Source organism: Dipodomys merriami, unplaced genomic scaffold (genome assembly GCF_024711535.1).
Source record: "Dipodomys merriami isolate MVZ:Mamm:240054 unplaced genomic scaffold, mDipMer1.0.p SCAF_307, whole genome shotgun sequence".
In the NCBI taxonomy this organism is placed as follows: domain Eukaryota; kingdom Metazoa; phylum Chordata; class Mammalia; order Rodentia; family Heteromyidae; genus Dipodomys; species Dipodomys merriami.
Window position 1 is genome coordinate 771,991 of NW_027204571.1, and position 25,040 is coordinate 797,030.

Genomic DNA, 25,040 nt, shown 5'->3' on the forward strand with positions numbered 1-25,040 from the left:
ATGAGGCACCCCGGGAGGTGCTCGCGTGGGTGAGGTACCCCGGAAGGTGCTCACGTGGGTGAGGCACCCCGGGAGGTGCTCGCGTGAGTGAGGTACCCCGAAGTTGGTGCGTTGAGGTTTTGGGTCTGACCGGGGAGGTGACTGGCTCGCGAGGCTCCGGTTTCCTCAGGCCAGCTGAGCCCCGGGGGGGGGGGTGTCTCCCCCGGGCGGGGGACGCCCTCCCTCCTCAGGGGTGCCCCTCAGTCCTTGGGGGGGTCATTACCCAGGCCCGCGCTCCGGAGGTGGGTCACGAGGGCCCCAGGCCGCGGCAGCTCCTTCCGGGCCCTCCCCCGGGGCGGCGCGGCGGGGCGGCCGGGCCCGGTGGGCGGGGCTCCGGCGGCGACGGCGCGGCGGCGGGACGACGGGGCAGCGGCCCGGCGGGAAGCGGCGCGCGGGGCCATGGCGGGCTGCTGCGCCGTGCTGCGGGGCTTCCTGTTCGAGTACGACACGCCGCGCATCGTGCTCATCCGCAGCCGTAAAGTAGGGCTCATGAACCGCGCCGTGCAGCTGCTCATCCTGGCCTACGTCATCGGGTGAGGCGGCCGCGCGCGGGGATGGGGTGGGGGCGGGCGGGGAGGGGGCGCGCGGACCGCCGCGCCTGCGCACCTGCTCGTCCGGGCCTACGTCCGCGTGGGAGGGGGCTCGGCTCAGGGTGCGTGGACGGCCGTACCCGCGCACCTGGTGACGTCATCGGGGAGGGGCGGGCCCGGCTGGGGGGGGGGGTGTGCTCGGAAGGCCGCGCCTGCGCACCTGCTCCTCTAGGCCCGGGCCACCGTGTGGCCCCGCGGCCGGGCCTCACGTGTAGTGCAGCGGGTGGCGACTCCAGGTTGGCGACTCGCCCTGCAGGGGGCTTGTGGTCCAGGGGCCTGGGGTCAGGCCGGCCGCATTGTCCCACGTGGTGTTTTTAAGGAAAGCCTGGCCAGGCCGACCTCACTCACCTGTCTGGCTCAGCGATGCTGTGGTGTCCATCTTTGCTCTTCTGATGGTCTGACGGCCCAGGCTTCGCATTCCCACGCCGGTTCTTTCCTCTGAGATAGCCCAGGGTAGCGAAGTCACCCTTCCCAGACGTGGCCCGAGCCCCTTCACTTGCGGAGTGGCTGCTCTAGCCTGCTGCTTCCCTCTGCTTCCCGCTGGGTGTGTGGGCGCCGCACACCCGCGCCCTCGGCTTCCCTCCGCCACGTTCCTTGCATGCACTGCAACCTCCTGCGCCGCCCAGGAGAGGGCGGGACAGTGGCCCTGCCAGTTGATCCCCATCTCAAGTTCACCTGAGGTGTTCCAGTGTCTGCAAGCTGCTGGGCTGAGATGTATCTGCTTCTGTTTTTCCAGGCCTTGCGGTTGGGCGGGGGGGGGGGGGGGGGAGGGAGGGAAAGGTCCCCCACATTGACTGCACACTGAAGCCATTTGGGAACCAGAAAAATACCGCAGGCTCCCAGCCTCAGACCTGAGTCTGTCAGCTCCTGGGGTGTTCTGATGTTAGCAGAGTTGGGGAGTCCATCCCCTAGGGGTTTACACATTGATCATGAACAATTCATCCAGAAACCGTTTAATAGATCCTGATCTTGAGGTGGGGTGATCTTGGAATCTGCTCACACTTCCCAAGGGAATACACAGGAAGGAGCTGGTCTGGCTGCTCACGTCTGTCCCGGCTGCATTGCATGCTGAGAGTACTTGAGACATTTTGCTGAGTACCTAGCTGAGAGATAAAGTGTGCTTGTGTGCTTGAGACCCTGGGTTTGAACTCCAGAACCCAACAATTCAGCCAAGCATCAGGTATGGAGCTGACATCATACCCACCTGACCTCTATCCAAGATGGAACTCGGTGGTCTGGTAGTTCCCCACTCCACCAGCTGTAGATTGTGATGCACTCTCCAAATTAAGACTCAGCTGGTAAATGAACTCTCATTCCTGGGGGAACAGAAGCATTGACAGCAAATCTCATACAGCTTTAGCTCTTGCCTTTTTGGGGGGGGGCGGGGGAGGAGCAGCAAGTGGCTGGTATGAGACTTGAACTCCAGGCCTGGGTGTGCTGGTGTTCTACCACTTGGAGTCACAGTTCCACTTCCAGCTTTTGGGCAATTAATTGGAGATCAGAGTCTCAGAAACCTTCCTGCCCAGGTGGTTTTTTTTGTTTCGTTTTTTATTTGTTTTGTTTGTTTTTTGGTCAGTCATGGGGATTGAACTCTGGGCCTGGGCACTGTCCCTAAGCTCTTCAGCTCAAGGAGAAGAGTGCTCTACCACTTAAGCCACAATGCCACTTCCAGTTTTCTGGTGGTTAATTGGATAAAAGTCTCATGGACTTTCCTGCCCAGGCTGGCTTTGAACCACGAGCCTCAGATTTCATCCTCCTGAGTAGCTAGAATTACAGACGAGAGCCACAGGTACAGGGCTGAACTCTTCTTGGCTTTTGTTCTCATGAGAGGATTAGTTCACATCCACCTGGAAAAGTCTGGGCTGCAGAAAGTATCCCTAGCTGTGTTGGACATTAGGATAACGGTAGGCACAAGTACCTATTGAACTCTTAATACTCCAGATTGAAATGCTTTGGAACTGTAAGGTACACACTGGATTTAGAGGAGTAAGGATTTTGAAAAGCAGTAATGCTTCGCACTCAGATAGCTTTGTAGACTCAAGGGATTTTGTGTGTGTGTGTGTGTGTGTGTGTGTGTGTGTGTGTGTGTGTGTGTGTGTGTGTGTGTGCTTTCTTAACTTTCTGATCTAATGACACTTAGCAGAGTTGTGGTCTCTTCTCCCATAGAGCAACCCTTTCTCCAAGACAGACCTTCTAAATTCCCAGTTATCAAATCTTGTTAGTCACATGATAATGAAATAGCTAATCACATGATAGTGATGATTGTGAAACTGTCTCTGATTTAGCAACTCCCTGTATGGTGGTAAAACAATAGTGGCCTTCCTGTGCTAAGGGTCTCTGTGTCCAACTGGAAGATGGAAACTCCCGCAGATGCATTCTTAGAAGTCCAGAAGAAGAGCTCATCAAGGAAAAGGCCCAAGCCGAGGCCCAGCAGGGACTCCAGGGACTGCTAAGAGCCAACAGCGCACAAATGAGTAACCCAAGCCAGTGAATTGCTGCTCTTAGCATCTATGCCTTACGAGATTTTTTTTTTTTTTTGTACATGTGCCAGTAGTGGACCTTGAGCCTCAGGACCATAGCTCTCGCTTGACTTCTTTGCATTCATGGCTGGTGCTCTACTATTTGAGCCACATCTCCTGCATTTTCTTACCTTTAGAAACAATTGTGTAATAGCCTCTGGTACCTGGTGCACAACAGCTCAACAGGGGAAGGATTCTGATTGCTGTACTGTGCAAACGTTGTTCTAAACATTTGGTACACATTACCTCATTTAACCTCCCAACAATCCTCAAGGGTCTGTCTGATTCCCATCTCTCAGATGGGAAAAACAGAGGCCCAGGTCAGTTGAGCCACTTGGCCCAAGATTCGGGCTCATGAGTCGGGGAGCTGAGCTGTGAGTCTGTGCTTGTATGTCCTAACCTCTCTGCACCAACACCTTGAGCCTCCCAGTTATCCTCACCAGTATTAACACCTGCTCTTCAGAAGAGAGAAGCATGCAGGAAGCTGAATTCCTGGGGGAAAAAATAAGACACTGTAGAAAGTGCTTTAAGACCGTGGCCCATGCCTGTAAAACTAACTAACTATTCAGGAGGCAGAGATCTGACGATTGTGGGTTGAAGCCAGCCCAGGCAGACAAATCCCAGAGCTTCATTAAAAAATTTTTTTTGACATTTTTAGATTGTTATTGGAGAGGGGATACAGAGTTACAGTTACAGAAGTCAGGTAGTAAGTACATTTCTTTTTAACAGTGTCACCACTCCCTTTGTTTTCTCCTAGTTTTTCCCTCCCCCTCCAACATACCTGTCCCCCCACCCCACACAACCAGACAATCAGAGATTCTTTTTTTTTTTTGGTCGGTCGTGGGGCTTGAACTCTGGGCATGGACGCTGTCCCTCAGGCGAGTGCTCTAGCGCTTGAGCCACAGCACCACTTCCGGTTTTCTAGTGGTTTATTGGAGATAAGAGTCTCATGGAGTTTCCTGCCCAGGCTGGCTTTGAACCGTAATCCTCAGATCTCAGCCTCCTGAGTAGCTAGGATTACAGTTGTGAGCTACTGGTGCTCAGCTTAACCAGAGATTCTTTTTTTTTTTTTTGGGGTCCGGTTGTGGGGCCTGAACTCTGGGCCTGAGCGCTGTCCCTCAGCTCTTCAGCTCAAGGCTAGCGCTCTACCACTTGAGCCACAGCTCCACTTCCGGCTTTTTTCTTTTTGCTTATGTGGTGCTGAGGAATCGAACCCAGGGCCTTGAGCATGCAAGGCAAGCGCTCTACCACTGAGCCACCTTCCCAGCCCTAACCAGAGATTCTTATCTCTAAGTAATGAGTAAAAAGTTGGAGGTGGAGCTGTGGCTCATGTGGTAGAGTGACAGCTTGAATGAAAAACTAAGGAGAGTGCAAAGCTCTGAGTTCAAGTCTTAATATCCTTGTGCGCGCGCGCGCGCTCGCGCGCGCGCACACACACACACACACACACACACACACACACACACACACACACACACACACACACACACACACACACACGAGATAGCATTTATTGAGAATTTATGGATTTATCTCCTGTGTTCTGACTGCTGTGTGCAGTCCTGGGGCATAAACTCTCAGGGCTTAGATGCTGTTCCCAGTGGGTTGTTTTTATTATTTTTTCTTTGCTTAAGGCTAGTGCTTTACCACTTTGAGCCACAGGGCTACTTCCAGTTTACTGGTGGCTCATTGGACATAAGAATCTCCTGGGACTTTCCTGCCCTGCTAGCTTTAAACTACAAGTCCCTGGTTGTAGAAGGGGAAATGTGGTCTCTAGAAGCAAAGCCACTTTGCAAAGTCACATAATTAGTTAACTTCCTTCTTCCAGCCTCTCTGGCTACAGAGGCTCCTGGCATCAGTTCAGAGTCTCTGAATCCTAATGGCACTATTTTCTTTTATAGGTGGGTGTTTGTATGGGAAAAGGGCTACCAGGAAATGGACTCTGTGGTCAGCTCAGTTACTACCAAGGCCAAAGGAGTGGCTGTGACCAACTCTTCGAACCTTGGCTTCCGGATTTGGGATGTGGCTGACTATGTGATCCCCCCTCAGGTATCTCCCTGCCACCTCTGGTTCGCATGTTCTTTACTGAATGTACACGTGACTAATGATTTGTGCGCAAGCTCTAACATGTCTGATGCCCAGGCTGATTGTTTGCAGCCGTCTCTCTTCGGGGCTTCCAGTCCAGCAGGCAGCTTGAAAACTAGGTGCTTTTAGCCTGAGACCATGATTTTTGGTTTGTTTGTGTTATTGGTTGTGGGGCTTAAACTCTGGGCCTGGGTGCTGTCCCTGAGCTTTTCTGCTTAAGGCTAGTGCTCTACCACTTTGAGGCTTGGCTCTACTTCCAGTTTTCTGGTGGTTAATTGGAGATCAAGAGTCTCATGGACTTTCCTGCCTAGGCAGACTTTCGACTGTGATCCTCAGATCTCAGCCCCCTGAGTAGCTAGGATTATAGATGTGACTTACTGGCTCCTTGTCTTTTTTTTTTTTTTTTAAATTTTTTAAAATAAGGACATCATTGCTTGTCTTAAATCCTGAAAGCAAAGTAAGAAAATGTCTTAAATCCTAGGGGGGTGGAAATCAGGGAGAAATAGCACCTTCCCACATTTTATATTTGTATTATTATCATACACCCATACAGCAAATCCTGTCAGAGAATGAAACAAGTTCAACAGCAATGCCAGCCTAGGACCAGACCCAGAGAAAACAGTGTAGAATCCCTTGAGGATTAAAGGGATGGAGGTCACAAGTTAATATCCTGAGGTGGTTTTTGTTTTGGGGGGAGTGTGTGTGTGTGTGTGTGTGTGTGTTGGGGATGGAAGTCAGGGCCTTGCACCTTCTAGGCAAGCACCCAGTACTGTATCCCCAGCCCACAGCTGCAAATTAAACACCGACACGTGGCCTAACGTGATATGCCCTTCCAGAGGGCAGCAGTGACCAGGGCGGCTGCCGGCTCCTGGCTCCTGGCTCAGAGCCGGGAGAAGGCAGGCGAGGTGTCCATGCTTTCTGAGTTGTACTCACCAGCCCCAGTCTCCTCACGTGAGGGACCCACAGAGAAGCTTCTAGGTGGAATGGATCAGCAGATTGGCTGGTGGCCTTGCTGGCAGGCTCGTCTGGGCCTTCTGAAAAGCCAGCTCTGTCCCGGTCTGCTGGGGGGCTGTGGAAGCCGGGGAAGGTTGGAGACTGGGCTGCCCCACGGCCCTGCCTTCTACCTCCCAGATGGGCAGTGTGGTCACCACCTGCGGCTCTCCGCCGGCTCGTTTCTCTGTGCCTCTCTGTGTGGGGTGCGATCAGTGCATCTACTCGGCTCCCTACATTTGAAATGAAAGAGACCCCGTCTTGAGAGGCTTAGGAGCAGACTCCCAGACACCAGCGAAGAGGTGTGGGCCCGTGAGTGACGGCCCTCCCGCCTCCCCACCAGAGCCATTGCCTGGCCCTGACAACATTTGTTCTAGGCCTTTCTTTACCTAGAACAAATGCCTAGAAGCTTCCACCTTGTCAGACTAGGGGTGGGTGTGTCCAGTCACCTGATCTCCACTGTGGCTCCCAAGCTGGCTCTGTTTGTCTTAGGAGCATCAACTGCTGGGAGTTTCCAGATTTTTTTGTGCTAATACTGGGGTTTGAATTCAGGGCCCTGTGGTGCTCTCAGCTTTTTCTGCTCAGGACTGGCCCTGTGCCACTTGAACCATATCTCGCCTTGGCTTTTGCTGGTTAACAAGCAGGCAACTGGGCAGTGCTCTCTGCTCTCTCCACAGGAGGAAGACTCTCTGTTTGTCATGACCAATATGATCATCACCACAAACCAGACCCAGAGCACCTGTCCCGAAGTAGGTGGCTTTTTGGCAAAGCACCTCAGGCCCCCCACGGTCCACATGGCCAGCTGGACCACACAGATGGTGTTCCCACCCATTCTCCCTCCAGATCCCTGATAAGACCACCTTGTGTGATTCGGACACCGACTGCAGGGCCGGCTCTGCGGGCACCCACAGCAACGGTAGGAGTGAGCGGGGCTGAGTTCCGGGGACACTGATCCCCTCCCCCCAGTCCCACCTCCCTCCTTGCCCCACAGTGGCTCCCACCAAGCCGCTGCCCCAGGAGAATCTCTGTGGAAATTGCTAGCATAAAGAGCCCCCCACCCCCCCCACCCCCCCGCCCACAGTATGTTGTGCTGTAGCAGAGCGCAGGCATGGGTGAGGTTCTAGGTTCCATCCCTGACATTAAAAAAAAAATAGCCATAGCCCCGGGTGAGGCTAATGCACCCGGGACGCCAGGCCCTGTGGGGGACCTGTGCTGTGGGGGCCCCAGAAGCCAGCCGTGCCATGTGCCTGTCCCGTTCTGTCACTGGCTATCATGCTGGCCCTGCTGGCAGCGTGGCCAGCACTCAGGTGGCATTTGTGTGCCAGTTCTGTCACCCCAGCATTGAACTTGCTCCAAATTGGCCCCCCAGGGGCTCGGGGTGGAAACAGGGTTCTCATTCCACCCCGTAAAGGGAGGACATGGAGACCCCCAGACACCTGGAGCCATTCCCCTGCCCCCCACAGGAGTGGAGACTGGCAGATGCGTGCCATTCAACATGTCCATGAAGACCTGTGAGGTGGCGGCCTGGTGCCCTGTGGAGGACGACACACGTGTGCCCCGGTGAGGCCCAGCCTGGACTTGCGGGGCTGCCTGACCTTGTTCCCAGCCTCGGGGAGCTGACAGTGCTGACTGTGTAGTTCTGGCTGGCCTAGAACCACAGTCTTCCGGCCTCAGCCTCCCTTGGACCTGGGGCCTGGAAGCTGATTAGGAAAACCGTGAGTTGGAGGACAGCCTGGGCCCATGGGGGACTGTGTGCCCCACTTGCCGTTTCTTCTGGGGGAATTAGAGGGATTGCGCCTCACTGCAGACGAACTCACCAAATGCCACAGAACTGGTTGGTTTCTACATGGCTCATTTTATGACATGTGGATTAGAAAGAACAAATCTGGTCTTAAAAGGGGTGTGTGGGGCTGGGAAGGTGGCTCAGTGGTAGAGCGCTTGCCTTGCATGCATGAGGCCCTGGGTTCGATTCCCCAGCACCACATAAGCAAAAAGAAAAAAAGCCAGAAGTAGCGCTCTGGCTCAAGTGGTAGAGCGCTCGCCTTGAGCTGAAACGCTGAGGGACAGCGCCCAGGCCCAGAGTTCAGGCCCCACGACCGGACCCCACCAAAAAAAATAAATAGAAAATAAAAGGGGTGCGCATGGGGTGCACCCTGGGAACAGAGCTGCTGAGGTACACCAGAAACTTGACAAAATGGCAGGCCTGACGGCCCCTGCTGTAGCCCTGCCCTCTCTAGGAGGGCGTGGGGCCTTGGCTCTGGGCCTCTGCCCGGCCCAAGCCGTCACCTCTCATCACCTCTCGCTGCGTGGCCCTCTCCTGGCCTTTCTCCGGGCAGACCAGTGACGTCACTCTGAATGCCAGGTTCTCTCATAAGGAAAAATCCACCTTGCGGACCAGTTCAGCCGTCCTGTCTGCTGGGAGCTGATGTGGCACCTGTGACATGGGGCAGCCTGCCCGCCAGCTGGCAAATGCTATGTGTACTTTGCCACTGAGACCCGGATGCAGGCAAAGCCACCTTTGCTTTGACTTGTCAAACCAGATCGGTCAGACAGCACCTGCAGTGAGCAAGGCTGAGGTCTTGCGAGCGCAAGCCAGCGCCCTCCTCTGCATGGCTTCGGAGTTCCCACTGCCCGCTGCCATGGGCAAGCCAGGAAGGCTGATCTGCTCTCTGCTCCTGACCTAATATTTATTCAGAAGAAAGGAGGTGCCAAAAATGCCTCTACCCTTCCTTCTTGACAAAGTGACATTGCAAAGCTTATGTTTTAGAAATGCTACCTTCTGCTGGGTGCTGGTGTAATCCTAGCTACTCAGGAGGCTGAGATCTGAAGATCCCAGTTCAAAGCCCGCCCCGACAGGAAAATCTGTGAGACTCTTATCTCTAATAAACCACCAGAAAACCAGAAGTGGTGCTGTGGCTCAAGTGGTAGAGTGCTCCCTTGAGTTGAAGTGCTCAGCGACAGTGTCCAGGCCCAGAGTTCAAGCCCTACGAACAACATAAAAGAAATGCTACCTTCTTATAAAATAGAATACATGTATGTACATGATAAGTAGATATATGTACATTAGTGACAATATCCTACACATTTGTTTTTGCAGGCCTGCTTTTTTAAAGGCTGCAGAGAACTTCACACTTTTGGTGAAGAACAACATTTGGTATCCGAAGTTCAACTTTAGCAAGTGAGTGTTTCTTGGCTGTGGTAGTCTGTGTCTTGGAGAAGCTTCTGGCTTTCTTCTTCTTTGTGTGTGTGTGTTTCAGTACTGGGGCTTGAACTCAGAGCCTGGGTGCTGTCCCTAAGCTCTTTTGCTCAAGGCTGGTGCTCTACCACTTAAGCCATAGATTTACTTCTAGTTTTTTGGTGGTTACCGGAGATAAGATCTTGTTTCATGGATTTTTCTGCCTGGCTTGTAGCCTTTGTCCTCAGGTCTCAGCCTAATGGGTAGCTGGGATTACAAGCGTGAGCCACCAGCGCCCAACTCCTTACAGCTCCCCTCTGAGGCTTTCCTCACTCTGATTTTCTTCTTCCTGGGTTTAGGAGGAATATCCTTCCCAACATCACCACCTCCTACCTCAAATCGTGCATTTATGACGCCCAGACCGATCCCTTCTGCCCCATATTCCGTCTTGGCAAAATAGTGGAGGACGCAGGGCACAGCTTCCAGGACATGGCGGAGGAGGTAGGTACAGGCCTGGCTTTTTTCACACGATTCTGGACACATCTCAGAGCAGAGCAGGCTCTGACGAAAGCCCGGTGTGGCTGTCTGCACTGCCTCCCACAGGGGGGGATCATGGGCATCCAGATCAAGTGGAACTGCAACCTGGACAGAGCCGCCTCCCTCTGCCTGCCCAGGTACTCCTTCCGGCGCCTCGACACCCGCGATGTGGAGCACAACGTGTCCCCTGGCTACAATTTCAGGTAGGCACGAACTTAGGCCCTCTTGTAACTAAGTGAGGGAATGACAGAGGTTGGGTCGGGCTCCCAGTCATGGGGGTGTCCATTACCCCCAAAGGCCAGCACTCATACAGCACCCCCAGGACGGGCCATTGATCCCATGAGGCACAAATTGGTTTCTCAGAATCCACAGTGTGCAGGCGACACAGAATTTAGGTTCATCTGGTGTGCAACCTGGTATGGTGATACCTGTCTGCAATCCGGGCACTTGGAAGGCAGGAAGAGCCTGAGTTCCAGGACAGCCTGGGCTACACAGTGAGACTCTGTCTCAAAAACAAAACAGCCTGTGCTCATATTTTCCCACTAGAAACGCAGTACCTCTGCAAAGCTTGGGACCTCAGGATTGTATTCTCTCACCAGGCTGGAAGTCCAAAGTACAAGATTCTGTGGGACAGTGTTCCTCCCAAAAGCTCTAGGGCAGGATCCTTCCTTGACTCTTCCGATTTCTGGCAGCTCCCAGCAATCTCTAACCTCTAGGCGTGTCACTTCCTTCCTCTCTTCTTAGGACCTCAGTCGTTAGATATAGGGCCTGCCTTAATAGCGCAATGTCCTCAACTAATCATATCTGCAAAGACCCTGTTTCCACATGTGTGTGCAAACACACATGCTGTTCTGTCCAGTGCAGCTGGGAAGCTGATAAGGGCCAGGAGATATGCCCTTTCCTAGGCATCAAAATCCATAGCTGCAGTGGTAGCTCTGTGGCACATCACTTGCCCTTGATGGCATCTTTCATATCTGCTGGTTAAGTATAGATCCTAGGAGATGCCCGAGGGGGGTCGGCACACTTTTGCCTTGCCCCTGGCTCCCTCTAGTGGCAACATGTGGAATCCAGTGTGTGGTAGAAATCATCCCTGCTTTGCTGATAGTATGGCTGGTATTAGAACGAAGTTCTCCAAAGAGTTAGACTTGCGTTGCTCCATCTCTGCCTTCTCATGGTTCTTGTGGAAACAGCTGTGGAAACCTCAGGCTCAGGTTGGAACCCTAGAGAAATGGGTAGAGGCCAGAGGAGGATGGCAGGACCATGGCAGAGAAAGTGTAGGCTGCAGGTTCAGGGCTGGGGGAGGGTGGTAGAGGGAGCCAGAGGAAATGAGGCTTTCCTTTGGAGGTGATGAAAATGTGCTAAGGCTCAACAGGTGCACATGCGTGTAAGCACATCAAAAACAACTGAATTCTACAGTGAGTGAACAAGCCACAAGGGAGCCCATATAGAAGACAAAACAGCAGACAGTGACCATTCAACAGAGGCCTAGGCCGCAGGCGGTGCTGCAAGGCCCTTGGAATGGCTGGGTCTCCCATGTAGAATGCTGTCTTGGTGACTGCTGGCTGGCCACATCCTCCCTGGGTCCCCTAGGGAGAGGCAAGTGGCTCACTCTCAGTAAGAAGTTCAGGCATAGGCCATCTTGTAAGAGGAGACAATAGAGAGGGGGTGTCCCTTACCCCTCCAGCCATGGGGTCCTGGTGTCTTCCTGGGGCCCAGTCCACCTCAGCAGAGGGGGAGGCCTGAGGTTCAGGCTCGGGACCCCCTGTGAGTGCCGCACTGGCCCAGCTAACAGGACAGCATCTGCTCCGGCCCGAGCCACGCCCGCAGACATAGCCTTTCGCCCCCAGGTTCGCCAAGTACTACAGGGACCTTGCTGGCAACGAGCAGCGCACGCTCATCAAGGCATATGGCATCCGCTTCGACGTCATTGTGTTTGGCAAGGTAGCCTCGCTGCTCACCCCTATCTGCCTCAGTTTGGATCCAGCTGGAACAGGGGGTCTCCCTCCCACCTCTGTCTTTTTGCTGCTCTTCTCTTCCCATCATAAACAGTTCTCCCCTCCTCTCCTCTCCTGTGCAGGCTGGGAAGTTTGACATCATCCCAACCATGATCAACATTGGCTCAGGCCTGGCGCTCCTGGGGGTGGTGAGTCCTGGGCCTCCCTTGGGCCAGTGAGATGCGACCCTGGATTGGCACCTGATCCCCCGGAACCCCAGGCTCATTTCCAGACCAGATCACCCCCAGGCTTCTCTGCCTTGACCCCCTTCTCCAAGAGGGAAGATTCAGGGAAGGGGGCATACATAAAAGCACTCTGGGTCGGGCCCTGGTGGCTCATGCTTGTAATCCTGATTACCCAGGAGGCTGAGATCTGAGGATCGCGATTCAAAGCTCTTATCTCCAATGAACCACCAGAAAACTGGAAGTGGCACTGTGGCTCAAGTGGTAGAGTGCTCACCTTGAACTAAAGAGCTGAGGGACGGTGCCTGGGCCCTGAGTTCAAGCCCCACGACTGACCCCCGCCCCCCTCAAAAAAAAAAGCTCTCTGGCTCCTGGCTCAGGCTGTGCTGTGCTGCGCTTCCTTCAGGCGACGGTGCTGTGTGACGTCATAGTGCTCTACTGCATGAAGAAGAGGTTCTACTACCGGGAGAAGAAGTACAAGTATGTGGAAGACTACGAGCAGGTAGGCTTGCTGTGCCCTGCGGGCCGGCGGTTGGAGCACCTTGCCCGTCACTCAGCCCAGTGGAGCAGGCCCGCCCCCTCAGGCAAAGCCCTTCTACCAGCGCTGGCATCCAGCACCCGTCCATCACCTGCTCGCCATCTCCCCGGGCGTTTCACACTGCCTCTGGCATCCGCTTCGCTGCTGGATTTTGTTAGTGAGGCAGTTACGATGGTGGATGTGGTCATCTCTCCATTCACCACTGTTCCACCCTGTGGGACTCCTATCCCAGGACCAATGGGAATCCTCTCTGGTGGGAAGTCCGGAAGCCCCTCCCTCCCCTGTCTGAGGTGTTCCTGGCATGGCTGGGGTGGTGCGTGCCAGGCGTACCCTTACCCACTCGTTGCCTTCGCAGGGTCTCGCTGGCGAGCTGGAGCAGTGATGCCCAAGCCTCCCGCGCTCACCGGGCTCCCTCGGCCCTCTTGCAAGCACAGCAAGAAGGGACAAATGGCCATGCCGCCACCCAGATGACGTTGGAGATTCTGATCAGACTCCACTGCACATTCGAGGCTGTCCAGAACCTCCTGTGGGTTTTTTTTGTTGTCGTCACTGTTTTCTGAGTCAGTGTCTCACTGGCTAGAATTCCGCGTCCGCTGCAGGGGGTGCCGTCACACCCGTCTCCTGTGTCTGTGTAGGGCTCATTTGCCCACTCAGTACAGTGATTGCAGTGTCCCGCCGTTCTTCCCACGCAGTGGCGGTGTTGGGTGAGCCGCTGACCCGCGGATGTTGGCGCTGCCCTGGCCTATGGGCTGGCTGGGCCTTCTCGAGAGCCGCCAGAATCGGCGTTCCCCAGAGGCTCCGGTCTCCAGCCCCGAGGGCCGCTGCAGCTCCTAGGCACGGCCACCCAGCTGGGACACTGTGTTGGGGACAGAGGAGGGTCTCCTCACCGTGCTCCCCAGACTTAAGCAGAGCCAGGCCGGGCTGCTGCTCTTCTTCCCTCCAGCCGTGGACTTTGTCCTTGCAATCACGAGGCAGAGTGGGCAGATGATGAGGACCAAACATTAAAACAGGATTTTCTCAATCCTTGTCTGGCTTTGCCTTTCCTTATGTGATAGTTACCAGCATCAACATAGAGTCACTCGGGCCAAACCCTAACAAAGTGGAGGCCGGAAGCTACAAAGGTAGGGGGCGGTCCTCACCAGCCTGTTGGGTAAGAACCTTGCTAACACGATGGCTCCTTGGGGGGGGGGGCAGGCACACCCAGGAACGGCCAGTCCTCTGCAGCCCCTCCTGCCACCTGCCACCGGCACCACTGCCTTTGACAAACCCCTGCTTGTGTTTAAACAACCAGCTGACATTTGGATTTTTTTTAAACATGCCAATCCTTGAACTCAGGGCCTGGGTGCTGCTTTTTTTTTCTTTGCTTTAGGCTGGCACTCTACAGCATGAGACACAATTCACTTCCAGCTTTTTAGACATTAATTGGAGAAAGGAGTTTCATGGACTTCCCTGCCCAGGCTGGCTTTGAACCATGATCCTTGGATCTCACCTCCCAAGTAGCTGGGATTACAGGCATGAGCCACCAGTGCCCAGCAGTTGGCGTGTCTTTTTTTTTTTTGCCTTTCCAAGCTCCTCTGGGCCTCGCATTCCTGGATGTGCCTGTGTGTGGCTCAATCTCCGTCACCCCTGAATTAACCCTTCTCTGGTGTCAGGTTGACACCTTCATGACCCACCCCTGTACCCAAAAATGTCCTGCCCCCCTTACTTGAACCTTTAAAAACCTGTATGTGGGCCGGGCGCTGGTGGCTCACACCTGTAATCCTAGCTACTCAGGAGGCTGAGATCTGAGGAGCGCGGTTCAAAGCCAGCCCGGGCAGGAGAGACCGTGAGACTCCTATCTCCAATAAACCACCAGAAAACCGGAAGTGGCGCTGTAGCTCAAGTGGTAGAGCGCTCGCCTTGAGCCGAAGAGCTGAGGGACAACGCCCAGGCCCAGAGTTCAAGTCCCACGACTGACAAAAAAAAAAAAAAAAAACTATGTGTGTGTGTGTGTGTGTGTCATGGGGCCTGAACTCTGGGCCTGGGCACTGTCCCTCAGCTCTTCAGCTCAAGGCTAGCGCTCTGCCACTTGAGCCACAGCGCCACTTCCAGCCTCTAAGTTTTGGTCTGCATGAGGTTTCCTTCCTATGCTGTGTACACGGCCTTCCTTCCCTGTGCTCATTTTTATACAAAATCACGCTGCCAGGCTTGGAGCATGGTCATATGGCTATGTGCTCCTCCCCAATCTGCTTCTCAAGCCCCCAACCAGAAGCAAGCCCACCTCTCCCTGTCTTGCCAGACAGCAGCCAAGCTGTCACAGCCCCAGCTTCACACATGAACTTGCAGCTGGTGTTGAGGATGCAGCAAGTAGCGTGTTCCGCCCTTTGCCATCAAGTGCTTCATTTCCAAGTGCTGGCTTCTAGCCGGGTGCACGTGGCTCACACTTGTAATACTAACTGCTCGGGTCAGAGATCTGAGGATCACAGTTCAAAGCCAACCCAGGCAGGAAAGTCCTGGGGCTTGACCTTAGGGCCTTGGCACTGTCCCTGAGCTTCTCTGAGATCCAGGCTAGCACTTTGACACGTGAGCTACACCACTTCTGGCTTTTAGGGAAGTTTATTGGAGAAAGAGTCTCATAACCTTTTTCTATCCAGGCTGGCTTTACACTGTGATCCTCAGATCTCAGACTCCTGAGCGACTAGGATTACAGGCGTGAGCCATCAATACCCAGCTTCTGTGAAACTCTTATCTCCAATTAATCACAGAAAAAGCTGGAAGTGGCTCAAGTGGTAGTGCTAGCCTTGAGCAAGAGCTCAGGGACAGTGCACAGGCCTAGAGTAGAAGCCCCAGAACCAAGGAGGGAGGGAAAAAGTGCTGGTTTCTGTTGGGATAAATGGCCAACCGGGCCTTTCCTCATTTTTTGTTTTTGTAGGGGGAGCAGGTAGTTTACCAAATGCTTCAACAAAGCTCAATTGTGTGGCCTTTATATATTAAAAAAGCTCTCGAGCATGAGGCCCTGGGTTCGATTCTTCAGCACCACATAAACAGAAAAAGCCGGAAGTGGCACTGTGGCTCCAGTGGTAGAGTGCTAGCCTTGAGCTGAAGAGCTGAGGGACAGCGCCCAGGCCCAGAGTTCAGGCCCTATGACCGGACCCCCCCCCCAAAAAAAAAAGCTCTCGAACACACAGGGAGCTGGAACTCTGAGAAGTGATGTGCGGTGTGCGTGTGTCCCCTCACAAACACATGCCAGTCTCAGTGGGAGGCTGAGTCCAAGAATGGGGTCAAGTGCCTTCAAAAGTGAGGTTTGACAGAGCTCCACCCTGTGGCCCGGAAGGAGGGAGCAACCCTCTCCAGATGCTAAACTGGACTGCAGGGTACTCTGCTGACCAAGCCCTTGGACGAACGAAACGGCCTGCATGTAGGTACCGACGTGCTGTGCGAGGGGAGCCCTGCTCACCACCTCCACAGCAGTATCTCCCCCTCTGACCTGCAGGTGGCACCTGGGAGCAGCTTTAAATGGGGCCTGGGCTCGTGAGTTCTGCCTGAGTTCTACCTGTGCTGCAGACAGCGCTGGTCTGGGGATGATGCAGTGAGCAGTGACATTCACAGACTCACCTTAAATCAGGGATCTGCTGGCTACATTAGCTTGGCCTTGAGCATCTGACCTGCTGTCAGTCTAAGGAAGGAAAACAAACATTAAGGACAGATGACCTAAACAACAACACATCACAGACTCCCAGGAGGCCCAGACTGCACCATTTTGCTGTCCATTTATTTCAAGTTTACAGAGAAGCTTAAATCATCTGTGGAAAAACACGAAAGGCTTAAGTTTCTTAACTTGTTAAGTGATAAATACACAGTATTTAACTTTGTACACCTGATGAAAGGAAAATGCATAGTAGAAAGGATCAGGAATAAAACAGAAGCATTGGGCACTGGATAATTAGTTACAGAATAGAAAAGTCACAAGTCCCATGAAGATCAGCCAGTGAAGCTAGAGGAAACACAAGAACCCTCAACACTGCCCTTCCCTAGCACCTTGGACGTGAGTGGCTGCCCCGGCCCCACTGTCAGTGATGGGATGTTCCTCTCTGGAAGATGGGTGAGAGCCACAGTCCTTACCTAGCTGGCCACCTGTACAGATGTTCCCTTCCTAGTTCCAGAAGGGCTTCGTGGAAGGAATCCTGCCTCATGGGAAGGCCAGACCTGCAGAGAGATGGCCTCTGTAGACTTATGCAGGAACAAGGGACTGGAAGCCTTGCGGGGGGCCAGGGCCAGGGCCAGGGCAGCTTGTGGGATGGAAGAAGGATGTGGAAGAGGGCACAGATGCAGGCCGAGTTGCTTACACCGCAATGGTCCATGGACAAGCCAGTTACGCAAAGGCATCAGGACATCTGCGCACACAGAAAAGCTGCCAAAGCAGCTTCGCCCCTTCCTGGCAGACTGGCCTTTGAAGACTCCATGTTTGTGCTCCAAGAAGGGCACCCTAGGGCTCCACTGACTGCAGCTGCCCGCTTTAGATCTTCCAGGGTAGGGGTTGGGAGGGTAACAGTTCCTGTCCATAGCTTTCTTTGGTGGATTTTTTTTTTAGTCATGGGGGTTGAACTCGGGGTCTGGGCGCTGTCCCTGAGCTCTTTGGCCCAACGTTAGTCCTCTACCACTTTCACCCACAGCACCACTTCCAGTTTTCTGGTGGTTCACTGGAGAGAAGAGTCTCACTGACTTTCCTACCCAGGCTGGCTTTGAACTGCGAGCCTCAGATCTCAGCTTCCTGAGTAGCTAGGATGACAGGCCTGAGCCACCAGCACCCTGCTATTTTTTTTTTTTTTTTTTAATGTTACTGATGCGGCCCTTCCCCCACCACCTGCCTGAACATCTGTCTGTTGCCTGGTGGCTGGCATTCCATGTAGGACATCTTGGATGGAAGGTTCCGTGGTAGGAGAAATGAGAAATGGCATTGCCTGATGCTGTTGTGTAAACACAAGGGGCTCCGGAGAGTTCTGCGCTGCGCCCTTCCTTCCCCAGGCTGGTGTCCACCCAGGCAGGCTGGATGGAGACTAAGGACCAGTTGGCTTAAACCACTGCAAGGTGCTATTGCAAACTTACCAGACCCCATCTGCTACTGGAGGGTGGAGCTACTGGGTGCTTTCCCCTGAAAGAGGGGGAGGGCAAGAGGAAATACTTGACTACAGACACAAAGCAAGCAGGCGAGGGGACCCCACCGAGACTGGAGTCCTTGCTCTTCAGAACCAGCATGCCCTAATGCTATACTTACACAAGAAAAGTCTGGCTAAACTACAGTCAAGAGCATAAGAAAAACCTGTGGAAGCCAAGAATGCCAGCACTCTGTGGCTCTGGGCAGGGGAACCAGCCTCGCTCTCTCTCTGTAGAAAGTCCCAGAACCAAGGCAGAAAACAAGAGAAACGGGGTCTTCCGAGCTCTGTTATCAACACCCCATTTCCCTGCAATGCACTGGGGAGCAGAGCTCAAGACAGCCAGCCCTTCCAGCTTCCCGCCCCTTGAACCTCACGCACACCCACCCCTGGATGGCAGCAACAGTCACATCCAAACCTCAACCAAACTTCCCAAGATTGGTTGGAAGGAAAAAAAAAAAAATCACCTTTTTTGCTCTGGGCTACTGGTTACCAAAGGTAACATCCTGTGCCAAGCCCTGGGTCCCTTGGACCCGGAGTTTCAACAATGTTCCGAAAGGGTGTCCCCATATCACTGTGTGTACCCTCACATTGTGCTGCCAAGGATGGCCACTGAGTCTCGGCTTCCCCACGTGGCCCTGGAAGCTGCGGTGGGGTTTACAAAGCAGCTAGGATGGAAAGGAAAGCTCAGAGGCATGGCAGTGGAGCTGCTGATACACAGGCACAGGTGTCACCAGGCTGGAGCCGTGACACAAGACCTGGAAGCTCCAAGTAACTTCTGAACTTCTCTAGAGTTCAGTCTAGACAACTGAATCTTCTAGAACTTCTCTAGAGTTCAGTCTAGAGAACTGGAATTCATTTGTATGTTGAATCGTAAGCCATGTAATGTACATGGAAGTGTAGGATTTCACCCTAAAGTTTTTACCATTTAACAACGAGCTTCACTAGTGCCTGGCCAGCCACCACCAGAGACCCACTGTGCGCCAGCAGGAGCCCAGGCGAAGCCTTTCCCTACCTCGCCTGGCAAACCCCTGCTAGGCTGGAAAATCCATTTTAGGAAGCAATATGACTTGCAGCCCTTCCGATTATCCTGACATCAAAGCATTCATAAGTCCTTCTGGCGCATGAATTGTGTGGCAGCTCCCTGCAGCTCTGAGTGCCAGCCCTGCTCTCCAGGCACTGTTCTGGAAGATTCCACGGCTTGGGGTTTTCACAGGAGTGACCTGAACCTTCCACTCCCTCTGGAAACAGCCACATCGTGCGTGCCTGCTTCCCGACAGTCCAGGCCTGCGCACGCTCACTCAGAACATCTCACAGGGCTCTGAATTCCCAATGAAGGTTGTTTCTTTGTTGTTGTTGTTGTTTTTGGCATAAAAACATTTTAAAAAGCAACTGTCCCAAAATGCACATGGATTTGGGTCTGCAACTCATACCTGTGGGTCCAGCCAGCCAGCGGCCACATCACAGGGTCTTTTTTTTTTTTTTGTCCCTTTTAAAATAACAAGGAAGAAAACAAGTAACCAGAGATGACGGTCAAGGCTCTACACGTGCGGGTTTCCGTAGGACATGCGGCTATGGAAACGCGGTGCAGCCGCCCGCGCGGGGCAGCACAGCCAGGCATGCGAGGTCGAGCGGTCCAGACGCTACTCCGGCTCCATCACCTCTTCAGGCTGCTGTGGAGGCTTATGCGTGGGGGAGCCAGGGGCCAGGACCCCCCAACTTTGCACGCAGGGACCACCTCTCACAAGATCACTTCCTCCTCCCCTGCGGGGGCCAGCTCTTCGCTGCCTTGCTTCCTGCTCACCAAACAGAAAACCAGCGTTAATACCTGCTCACGGAGACACAACAGCAGAGCCCTGACCGGCTCCTGCCTTGGGTGCCATCCGCTCAGGAGTGCCATCTTATGCCACCAGGGACATTAGGAGGTACTTCCTTTTGTTCTTGCTCACATACATTTTTTCAAAAGCCTCTGCACTCCCTCCATAAACAAGGGAGCCATGATTTGCCCCAAATAACAAGGAATATTTATAAAGCAGATGCAAAGCTATGGGACAATCATGGCATGGGTCACAAGTAGAACGCAGGTCCTACCACAGTGTGTTCTCGCCCCTTTAGGAAGTAAGTTCCTCCAGGGCTGGAACTGTGACTGTGCTCCTGGGGCAGTGGCCTGTGCTGCTGAGAAAGGCCTGTGCCAACCACCCGAGCCCCCACCAGCCAGGTCGGTCACAGGAAACCCCCTCCCTTCTCAGAAGAGCCCCAAGTCCCAGAAGAGTGGCTGGATGTGTCAGCTATGCTGGAGATCTCTAAGGAGGGGCCGGAGCCCTCTGTCTTACAAGGGAAGTCACTGGGCTCACCTTTTGGGACTACTGTCCATCATTCTCCACAAGGCTCTGTGTGCCCTGGGCAGATAGATACCTGTGTCCCTATACAGGAAAGGGAAATAATGTCTGTGCCTCCCAGGAAGAAAACACCTCTTTGAAAATGACATCCACTCCGGGTACTAGTGGCTCACGCCTGTAATCCTAGCTACTCAGAAGGCTGAGATCTGTGGATCACGGTTCAAAGCCAGTCCGGGCAGGAAACTCCGTGAGACTCTTATCTCCACTAAACCACTAGAAAACCGGAAGTGGCACTGTAGCTCAAGAGGTAGAGTGCTTGCCTTGAGCTGAAGAGCTGAGGGAAAGTGCCCAGGCCCAGAGTTCAAGCTCCATGACTGACAAAAAAAGGAAAAAAAGAAAATCACATCCACAATTAGGGGGTGAAGACCCCTGGGCAGTAGAGAGCTGCGACTAGCTGTCAGACCAGGGCCTCTGCTCCTGCTCTTGCTGTGGCATGGGCTGGGTCTCAGTGGAGAGAGCAGTGGCCTTTGGTGCAGGACCCCACGGCCCATGATAAGCATGGCACCCGCCACAGGCATCACTGGGGCCACAGGTGAGGGAATGACAGGGCATTGCCACCCTTCAGGCCAATTTCTGATGGCATCTGACAATGCTGATCACACTGAAAATAAAAACAAAGAACAGACTTTCTCAGAGAAGAGAGGCAAAGCCTAACATGGAGGTTAAGAAGAGAAGGGCTAAAGAAAGGCTTCTCGTGGGAAGGAAGGTGTTGACGACTGGCCTGACCGCTGGTGCTGGCACAGCCTCTGGCCTGCTCTGGACTGCGAGGCCTCTCAAAATCAAAGTGCTCTCCTAGATCACCGTACAAGCTCCTGGCTGCTAGGGTACCAGCGGCCAATACATTTCCTCTCAGAAGCTAACTCCTAACAAAGAGAAGGGCTTCCCCCGTGCACACATGTCCACAGCATCAGCATGTATGATAGCCAAGGAGACAGAACATCCATCAGCGGATGCATGGATAAACAAAGGGGATTGCACCTAGATATTGCTCAGTCACAACAGAGGACAGAGCCATGACCTGAGCTATGACCCAGATGAGCCTCAAAACCACAGTGCCAATCAAAGATGCCAGATAGGAGAGGCCACATACCAAATGAGTCCAGTGACAGCCAATGTCCAGAACAGACAAATCCTCAGAAAATGGGTGTTTGGGTAGGGATGCAGGGGCCCTCTGGAGCTAATGAAAGCATCCTAAAGTTACTGTGTAGCCAGCCACATAGCTCTGGGATGATATTAACTGTACACTTTAAGTGAGCAAGCAGTAAGATATGTGAATTACACCTCAATAAAGCTAATCTGAGTGTGTGTGTGTTTCTGAGGATCAAACCCATGACCTCATACATCCTGGGCAAATGTCCTTGCACAGAGCTACAGGCCAGGCCTCATAAAGCTATCTTTAACAATAGGAATAGCTGCCTGGAGTTCCCAGTGGGAGACAGCCCGCCACATCAGGACTTCAGGTCTTCGCCCTGCAGCAGGCATTTTGGGAACGAGTCCAGCCAGGTCCTTCTAGTCTTACAATGACACCTTTTCTCTTCTGTCCTGGGAGATGCAGGTAATGCTGGTCTGGATGTCCCGGCCAGAAGAGAAAGCTCTGGTCCTACTGAGTCCTAGGACTCACATCACTGTGCAGCAGGCAGAAGGGGACTTCTTTTCTAGTTCTCAACCCAGCAGAGAAGAAAGGGCAGGTGTTGGATACCCCTGGTGAAGAGCCAGGGTGCACCAGGTCTGATCTGTACTCAGAGCACACATACACGCACACACGCGCACACAGTAAGGCAGCCCTGGGGCCCGAGGCAGCCTCAATGTTGTTGCCGTGCACTGAGTATGTGGGTGCCCACCTGGGCCTGAAGACCTGGGTGAGTTCACAGGCATTCCGGGTGGAGCGCCATGCACCGCAGCCCAGCCCACATGCAAGACCCACTGTCGGGCCCAAGCCCCCGAGTCTGAAGGCTCACAGGGAGCCGGGCACCGCAGCTGGGCTGGAGGCGCCCCTCACTCTGCAGCTGCCCCGCCCCCAGGCCCCGGCAGAGGCTACGGCACAGGCAGGCAGGCGTTACCTTGGGCTCAGACAGGGGCTCCCACTCCCTGGTTGACTTTTTGCTGGAATTGCCAGAGGGAGGGAAAAGGGAAGTGAGAGAGGCTTCCCAGGACCATGGGCGGCTGTCCCCTGCCCAACAGCTGCTTTCACATGGCTTTCCTTGCAGGAGGGCAGGCTCCTCTGTGCACTAACATGTAGGGTCCCACAGCAAAAAACACTTGGTGTTTCTGGGTAACAAATGAGCTGCTGGCCAAGAGACCTCCCATGGAAGCCGGAAGCCCCTGGGAAAGGGGACACCTCCTCATGGACGAGCGGACAGCACACCATGCTGGCTGCGCCAGGCTCAGTACCCAACGCTGACGTCTCCACCTTGCTGCTGGGGGTCTCTCCCTGGTGCCCCACCGCCATGTGGTGGTCCTGCCCTGCCCTGGGAGGAAGGCAGTGGACACTCACGTGAGCAGAGTCCCAGGCACAGACGAGGCTCTCTCCTCCCGCCGACTGCCCTCAAACGGGTTCCCGAAGGAGCGCTTCCGGATCATGGTCTTCACCAGGATCTACGAGGAAGAGGAGCACAGTCTGTCCACAATGACACGCCAGCCACGCCATCTCCACTCCCTGTCAGCATCCCAGGCTCACAGCTGGGGCAGCCTTGCTCCCCGGGGGGAGGAGGGAGGGCATCCCTTCTCAGCCGTCCACGCCCTACTCCCTAGCTGCTAAGTCCACACTCTGGGTCTGCAGAGACCCAGTCTCAGCCTAGCTGACCCTTTGGGGCCCTGGCTGTGCAGCCACTGGCCACACCTGGCACACTTGTCTCACAGAGCCGTTTCTGGAAGGACCTCTGGGCCAGCAGCCTCTATGTATTCAAGGCCAAGCCCTGACTGTCAGTGAAACTTGTCCGTATTTCACCCCAAGGAAAACACACTATAGCAGCTCAGAAATCACCTGGGGTGTTGTTATTGTTGTTGTTTTTGTCAGTCATGGTGCTTGAACTCTGGGCCTGGGCGCTGTCCCTCAGCTCTTCAGCTCAAGGCGAGCGCTCTACTGCTCGAGCCACAGCGCCACTTCCAGTTTTCTGGCAGTTAATTAAAGATAAGAGTCTCACGGCTTTTCCTGCCTGGGCTGGCTTTGAACTGTGGTCCTAAGATCTCAGCCTCCTGAGTAGCTAGGATTACAGGTGTGAGCCACTGGTGCCTAGCTCAAGACTGCTCTTTCAAGAAGTGAGAAATAATTCACACAACCAAATTCCAATTCACCATTTCAAAGCATAGAGATCCCTTGGGACTTGGGAAAACCTGTGGATCCTCAAGTCCCCAGACATAAAGGAGCACTGAATTTATAAGAAACCTTCATACATCCTCCTGCTTACATTATTTATTATTACGTTTTGTGGTGCTAGGGGTAGAACCCAGTGCCTCACCCATGCTAGTAGGGCTCCAACTCCTTTCATTTGTATGTGAACCGTGGAGCTCAGGTGACCAAATGAAGCAGCGCTGAGTGAAACCTCAGTGGTGTTGAGAACAGCGTGCAGAAGTCACCTCATAGTTGTGACATGTTAGTGTCATTCAGAAACCTCCCCTCGAAAGCATCCACCCCCTGCTCCTCTCCCTCTGGTCCCTGTCCCTGGTGATCAATCGGAAGACAGGGAAACCATGGAGAACAAAGTCTGCAGCCCAGCGAGGCTGAGGGTCCCAGCCCAGCTCTGACAGGGCCTCTGGGCTGTGGCAGGCGCCTGGCCTCAGCAAGGCTGCCCGTTCCTGTCTGTGAGCTCCCCGAGCACCTCCCTCGCTGGCCTCTCGGCCTGCAGGAGGCTCACTCTTTCGGCACTCATCTCTCAGAAGCTGGAGGTCCCCTGACAGCGGACACGGGTCCTTGCTCATCTTTTCATCTCAAGCCTGGCCTATCACGGGTGCCCAGCAAATGCTTGCTGAATGACAAATACACCAAGGGGGCTGGACTCCCCAATTCCCAATGTGGACCACTTCTCAACGCCTGCCTCCTCCTCCCCCATTCCACCCAATGAGTAGCTGGGTCCAGACCCTGAAAGAACTCCTCAAATGCTTCGGACTGAGCTCCACTTCCTTGAGGATTTAGCAATCCAGGTTTTTCTGGAAGCTTCTTGCTGGCCCAACTCTCTCCCACTGGAGGACAATGCCTACGCTGTTCCTCCTGCTAGGCTTTCTACCCCCACCCCGTCTCTGTCATTCTTTTTGCACACATCTACTTCTTCCAGGATGCTACTCCCAATGCAACCAGGCGGAGGCTGTCCATCCGGGCGCCTGGCAGTCCCTCTACTGCGCCGTGCGTGCCGGGGCATGGCCAGCACCTGCCTCCCCTACTGCACTGTGCGTGCCATGGCCATCATCCGCCTCCCCAGGTTGCCAGGGCCGCTGGTTTCACTCATCATTGTACTCTGCCTAGGAAACTACTCAGAAGTAGTTCAAAAAGTGTTTTCCAGACCTCAGGGACAGGTGCTTTTTCCCAAGGGTTGGCAGGAGGGCAGAGCCCAGAACAGAATAACTCGGAGTGGACACAGGGTCCAAAGGCAGCTGCTCCCCTGCCCCTGGTGCCAGTCGAATGTGGTGGGAGGAAGGGAGGATGAGGACAGTGAGTGGGTGTAGGTGAGGCTCATGCAGGGGCCCCAGATGGGGGAGGGAGAGACATGGATGGGTGCCTGGCCCTGGGTGTCAGGCTCAGGGAGGAAGAGAGGCAGAGTGTGGAAGCAGAAGGAACGGTGCAAAGCTGGAGCATCAGGAGGAAGCCTGTGAGCGTCAGAAGGGCTAGTCCCGCGGGTCTGGACGCTGCCTTTGCCCTCCCGACCC

At 54.2% G+C, this 25,040-nt stretch overlaps 3 protein-coding genes across 8 annotated transcripts in view; 1 reads left to right on the forward strand and 2 right to left on the reverse strand.

Annotated features, from left to right (window-relative positions):
- Positions 1-1,217, reverse strand: part of LOC138840929 (intraflagellar transport protein 81 homolog) — a 154,808-nt gene extending 153,591 nt beyond the window's left edge. For all 3 annotated transcript variants that reach the window (XM_070041363.1, XM_070041365.1, XM_070041364.1), the window contains exon 1: positions 978-1,217. The gene's annotated coding sequence lies outside the window, so the exon portion shown is untranslated. The remainder of the gene's footprint in view (positions 1-977) is intronic.
- LOC138840931 (P2X purinoceptor 4) lies at positions 373-13,656 on the forward strand. Its single transcript, XM_070041367.1, has 12 exons — positions 373-572; positions 5,050-5,197; positions 6,901-6,972; positions 7,067-7,139; positions 7,687-7,783; positions 9,321-9,401; positions 9,758-9,899; positions 10,002-10,138; positions 11,783-11,876; positions 12,013-12,078; positions 12,518-12,613; positions 13,005-13,656. The coding sequence occupies exons 1-12, from the start codon at positions 439-441 to the stop codon at positions 13,029-13,031; spliced, it is 1,167 nt and encodes a 388-aa protein (XP_069897468.1). The 5' UTR covers positions 373-438; the 3' UTR covers positions 13,032-13,656.
- A 2,723-nt stretch (positions 13,657-16,379) lies between these two features.
- Positions 16,380-25,040, reverse strand: part of LOC138840932 (calcium/calmodulin-dependent protein kinase kinase 2) — a 37,364-nt gene continuing 28,703 nt past the window's right edge. For 2 of the 4 annotated variants that reach the window (XM_070041370.1, XM_070041369.1), the window contains 3 exons: positions 22,675-22,775; positions 22,241-22,283; positions 16,380-19,577 (listed from right to left, as the gene is read on the reverse strand). In XM_070041370.1, the coding sequence (XP_069897471.1) occupies positions 19,425-19,577; positions 22,241-22,283; positions 22,675-22,775 (297 nt within the window). In that variant the 3' untranslated portion in view covers positions 16,380-19,424. The remainder of the gene's footprint in view (positions 19,578-22,240; positions 22,284-22,674; positions 22,776-25,040) is intronic. The other 2 variants (XM_070041371.1, XM_070041372.1) reach the window with 2 other exon arrangements.